The sequence below is a fragment of the Heptranchias perlo genome, unplaced genomic scaffold (assembly GCF_035084215.1).
Source record: "Heptranchias perlo isolate sHepPer1 unplaced genomic scaffold, sHepPer1.hap1 HAP1_SCAFFOLD_223, whole genome shotgun sequence".
NCBI classification, from domain to species: domain Eukaryota; kingdom Metazoa; phylum Chordata; class Chondrichthyes; order Hexanchiformes; family Hexanchidae; genus Heptranchias; species Heptranchias perlo.
Genome location: NW_027139237.1, coordinates 442,466 through 448,041, shown reverse-complemented (window position 1 = coordinate 448,041; position 5,576 = coordinate 442,466). Strand labels below are relative to the sequence as shown.

The 5,576-nt window shown below is 55.3% G+C and overlaps 1 protein-coding gene across 1 annotated transcript; it reads left to right on the top strand.

Annotated features, from left to right (window-relative positions):
* Window positions 1-1,595: 1,595 nt before the first annotated feature.
* On the top strand, window positions 1,596-5,279 carry LOC137310132 (thioredoxin-interacting protein-like). Its single transcript, XM_067978104.1, has 8 exons — window positions 1,596-1,989; window positions 2,403-2,475; window positions 2,586-2,733; window positions 2,968-3,070; window positions 3,161-3,423; window positions 3,609-3,783; window positions 3,909-4,060; window positions 4,149-5,279. Exons 1-8 carry the CDS (start codon window positions 1,731-1,733, stop codon window positions 4,185-4,187), a joined length of 1,212 nt encoding a protein of 403 aa, XP_067834205.1. The 5' UTR covers window positions 1,596-1,730; the 3' UTR covers window positions 4,188-5,279.
* Window positions 5,280-5,576: the final 297 nt, after the last annotated feature.

The window sequence follows — 5,576 nt, the reverse complement described above, 5'->3', positions numbered from 1 at the left end:
CTCAGTTGTTTACAATCTATATTAATGATTTAGATGAAGGGACCGAGTGTAATGTATCCAAGTTTGCTGATGATACAAAGCTAGGTGGGAAAGTAAGCTGTGAGGAGGGTGCACAGAGTCTGCAAAGAGATATCGACAGGTTAAGTGAGTGGGCAAGAAGGTGGCAGGTGGAGTATAAAGTGGGGAAATGTGAGGTTATTCACTTTAGTAGGAAGAATAGAAAAACAGATTTTTTTTTAAATGGTGAGAAACTATTACATGGTGTTCAGAGAGATTTGGGTGTCCTTGTACATGAAACACAGAAAGTTAACATGCAGGTACAGCAAACAATTGGGAAGGCAAATGGTATTAGGTGTCCCCTCTCTCTCCCCCCTCCTTCTCTCTTTCTCCTTCCCCTCCGCCCTCTATCTTATCCCCTCTCTCTCTTCCCCCCTATAAACCCCCTCCTCTCTTCTCTCTCCCCCATCTATCTTATCTCACCCCCTCGATCTTATCTCTCCCCCTCCCTCACCACTCTCTCATCTCTCCCCCCTCCCTCTCTCCCCGCTCTCCGCTCTCCCTCTCCCCCCTTCCCTCCCCTCCTCTCCTCTCCCCTCCCCCCTCCTTTCTTTCTCACCCCCCCGCCCTTTCTTGCTCCCCCCCCGCCTCTCTTTCTTTCTTCCCCCCCGCCTCTCTTTCTTTCTTCCCCCCCGCCTCTCTTTCTTTCTTCCCCCCCCGCCTCTCTTTCTTTCTTCCCCCCCGCCTCTCTCTCTGTCCCTTTCTCTCTCTCTCTGTCCCTTTCTCTCTCTCTCTGTCCCTTTCTCTCTCTCTCTCTCTCTGTCCCCCCCCCTTCTCTCCCCCCCCCCCCCCCCCCCCTCCCCCTCCCCCCCCCCCCTCCCCCTCCCCCCCCCCCTCCCCCTCCCTCCCCCCCCCCCCTCCCTCCCCTCCCCCTCCCCCCCCCCTCCCCCCCCCCCTCCCCCTCCCCCCCCCCCTCCCCCTCCCCCTCCCCCCCCCCCTCCCCCTCCCCCCCCCCCTCCCTCCCCCTCCCTCCCCTCCCCCCCCCCCCCTCCCCCTCCCCCTCCCCCTCTCCCCCTCCCTCCCCCTCCCCCTCTCCCTCCCCCTCCCCTCTCCCTCCCCCTCCCCTCTCCCTCCCTCCCCTCTCCCTCCCCTCCCTCCTCTCCCTCCCCCCCCTCTCTGTTTCTCTCCCTCCCTCCTTCACTCACCATCAAATTCCCCTTCGCCATTTCGCCACCGTGAGGTCACCTCCCGCCCCCTTGTCCCTCTGCCGGCGGCCTGACCCAATCCGAGCGGCGGGTTGCGGGCGGTGGGCGGCGGGCGGCGCTGATTGGCGGCCGGTCCCGTCACTCGGAGCCCCGCCCCGCCCCCGCCGCCACCCGCGGGCCGCAGCCGTTGAGCACGCGGGAGGGCCGCCCGCTGATTGGCCGGGCCGGCGGTAAACAAGGAGAGGCGGCCAATGGCAGCGCCGAGCACGCGCGGCGCGGCTGGGGGCAGGCGGCGGGCACGAGGGCGGCGGTTGGAGGGGGCGGGGCCTCCGCGTCAGGGCCCGGGGGGCGGGGCCGGAGTCGGGGCGAGGCTATAAATAGAAGGGGCTGTGAACGCGGAGCGGCAGAGAGCGAGAGACGCCGAGCGGAGCGGAGCTGGAGACGGACACTCAGAGACCCGAAACCCCCGACAGACCGACACACTCCTTCCCTCCTCTCTCCACCGCAGGCCGCAAGCTGGACGCCGACATGGGGATCGCCAAGAGGCAGCTGCCGACCTTCGAGGTGGTGTTCAGCGGCGCCGGCCGCAGCTACTCGGCCGGGGACAAGGTGTCGGGCCGGGTGCGCCTGCAGGCGGCCCAGCCGCTGCGGGTCAGCGCCGTGCGGATCGTGGCCCTGGGCTACGCCCGGGCCAAGCTGGGCAAAGGGTCGCAGCCGCTGCGGCAGCAGCAAGAGTACCTGCACTACGAGGACACGCTGCAGGCCGAGGGCGAGGAGCGGCCGGCAGGTGAGCACCCCCCGAGGGGGCGGGGGGCAGAGGTCACTGTCCTGGGGAAAGGGGGTCAAAGGTCACTGTCCTGGGTAAAGGGGGTCAAAGGTTACTGCCCTGGGTTAAGGGGGGGGCAAAGACACTGTTTTGGGTTATGGGGGGGCAGAGGTCACTGTCCTGGGTAAAAGGGGGGGCAGAGGTCACTGTCCTGGGTAAAAGGGGGGGCAGAGGTCACTGTCCTGGGTAAAAGGGGGGGCAGAGGTCACTGTCCTGGGTAAAAGGGGGGGCAGAGGTCACTGTCCTGGGTAAAAGGGGGGGCAGAGGTCACTGTCCTGGGTAAAAGGGGGGGGCAGAGGTCACTGTCCCTGAGGGTGCTGGGCTTGTTGTTATCGTAGCTACAGATGCTCATCGTTTCCTATTGCCTTTTCCAGATGTGGATGGCCCTGTGGTTCTGCAGCCTGACAAGGTGTACGAGTACAGCTTCGGCTTCCAGGTGCCGCAAGGGTGAGCAGCTCTTTCCATTCCGTTCCGGGCTGGGCTGGGTGTGATAATTGGAAGTTTCGTTTTGACAGTGCTCCCCAGCAGCTTCTAAATCAGTGCCCTTCTCTTGACAGGCCCCTGCCCCCGTCGTTCGAAGGGAAGTACGGGGAAGTGTGCTACCTGGTCACAGCGTATGTGGACCAGGAGAAACTTCCATCCCTGGAGACAAGCCAAAGCTTTGAGGTGGTTGAGCCCATCGATGTGAACACGCCGACCTTACTGGTGAGTGACTGGCATTTCCATAGCAATCAAGAGTAGAGTGGGGGAACGGGTCACTAGACTTCATGTAGTCTTGGCACTCTGCCCCTTGCAGTGTAGTTTAAGGTGACTGTGAGTTTGTGATACGTTGGAGCTGGGCTAGAGTTCAGTGCTGAGTCAGAACTGGAAGTTGGGAAGTGTAGCTGGGTTAAACTTTTTGTTGTGAACACAGCAAATTAAAACATCGATTCCTTTCAGTCCCCAGTTGGTGGTTCCAATAAGAAGAATGTCACTTGTTTCTTCCTTTCTGACGGATACGTGTGCATTGCAGCCAAGATTGACCGGAAGGGATACTGTCAAGGTAACTATCTGTCTGTGTCCTGACTTTTCAAAGTATCAGACTCTGTTGTGGAGATGCAGTGAGTCTAATCGAACACTTTTCCTCTTAAAGGCGACGAGATCTGCATTAACGCTCAGTTCCAGAACAACTGCTCGAGAATCGTTGTGCCCAAGGCTGCCATCTTGGCCAAGCAGACCTACCGGGTGAATGGCAGCACCAAGGTCGTCAAGAAAAAGCTCAACAGTGTCCGGGGAAATCACATCATCTCGGGAATGTCGGATGCCTGGTGCGAGAAGAGCCTGCGGGTCCCGACAGTGAGGCCGTCGATGAGCTGTGATAGCTGTGACATCATCCGGTTGGAGTACTCGCTACTGGTGAGTAATAGTGTGGCTAGTTCTGGGGGAGTGGGGGACACATTATTCTGGAGAGAGTTGGTGCTTCTGACGTTTAATATTGGATAAATACTTGAAAAGGAGAAATCTGCAGGGGCCGTGGTGGCTGGAGTCCCTCGGTCCCCTCTGACGAGCTGTATCTGATGCCAGTCTCTTCTCTCCCGCAGATTTATGTTCACATTCCTGGAAGCAAGAAGTTGATCCTGGACCTGCCCCTGGTGATTGGCACCATTCCGTACAATGGGTTCAACAGCAGGTCGTCCAGCGTGGCCAGTAACTCGAGCATGAGCAGTGCCAGCATGAGCTGGCCGCACATGGAATTCCCAGAGAACTCCATGGCAGGTAAGGACAGTCTGAGGCTGCTTGGTAATGACATTGGGCTCTGTCCTCTGTCTGTTAGTGATTGTAAAACTGATTGAAGAGTGATCGTCCAGTTCCTGTTCTGACCCACCTGCTTTATCTTTCAGCCTTCCCCTATTTCACGGACAAGGGTGCCGACAACCACCGAATGGAATGTCCCACCACCCCTCTACTTGATGAGTATGACGGCCTGCCAGATAGCCCGATCTTCATGAAGTCTTTGCTCTTTGACTACGTGGCACCACCCGTCTACACTGAGGTAAGCATCGCTGCGCCATTCGAGGCTGAAGGGCTTGAAATGGCCGACTGCGGCATGAATCTGATGAATTTCCCTGGTGTTTTCGCAGGTGGATGAGAACGGGAACAGCGAAGGTGCAGTGGTGTGAACGGCCGGTCCAGCGAGGACATTTTCCATGTTAACTTGGACTTGCATTTAAATTATGATCTTAAGTGACACTTGTAGGAAGACTCCTACAGGTAAAGGCGGAGGGAGCTGGACGGTGCCTGAGCGGAGGAGGAGGAGGAGGCTGCGTGTATGGAGGCACCAGCGACTGGACCAGGAGCTGGTCGAGGCTCCTGGGTTAGATTTCAAACCAATCAGCTATCATCTGGTGCTCAAATCAAGGTTATACGGAGCTCAGTTGTATACCAGAAGAACCGATCTCACATTTTGTAGTTAACAATCACAGGTGTTAGAAATTATTGTTCTTGGGCTGTTTCTTGCTAATCTAATGAGGTATCATTGAAATCTTTGCCTTAACTGATGCACAGCGCAGATATTTCACAACTCGGTGTTAGAATGGGCCGGCCAGGCTCGGCCATCGATGTGCCAAGTGAGTGGGTGCAGGGTGACCATCTCCCTGTCTGACTGGGCTTGTGGGACAGTGACTGGCACCACTGAGTTTAAGAGGAGGATGAGTAAATAAAATCCAAAGAGTACCTGTCGAAGCTGATGGGGAGCTGCTGCCAAACTTAGTATTTTCACTCCAGTGCAGTGGGACGAGGTCAGTGTCTGTGGCCAGAGTCCTTCCTCCAGTGGCCATGTGTCTCCATTGACAGTTACACACTCCTGTCTGATAAGGGACTTCCAGTAACTGAGTGAGCTCTTCACAGTACAGTTTTGGTTGATTTTGATTTTTTGATGTAGTGTAGAAAGCATTTCGATGCACTTGCTATATTGTCTGTTTGTAAAACATTTCCATTTTTGTAACATTTCTTTGTCGTGAGGAAATGAATTAATCCTGTGTCTTCCTGACTCTCTGAATGTCTGTGAGCCTCTAGTCTATCTGAGCTCATTGAGTAACTATTGCTGTCAAAGTGTTATTTTGATAAGGACTTTATTTAAATTGAGATTTTTCTAAACTGATGCTAGTATTGTGAAACCTGCCTAAAATTATGTGTATTTTTCTAAGCTCAAAAGTATTTTATTTTGTACAAATTTTGTTGAATTCTAATAAAAGTGAAATATTTTAAAGAAATTGGTGACTCTGTAGTTCTTGTACTGAGGACAGTGACTCAGTGAGTGAGTGGGGGGAATTAGGGATGGGTTTTAAACAATCCCTGCTGGGGACTACTGAGTGTTTGGGGGAGATGGGGATGGGTTAAAAACACTAATTGATGTACCCATTAGTGATACCCCCTTCCCCCAAACTGTAGCCAGAAGCTGGCACAGACCTGATGGGACTGTAGCATAAGTCAGTGCTCTGAATATACGGGTATCAGTGGAACTCAGTCAATACTGCTCACCTCGGGCCAGAAAGTCATGGGTTCAAACA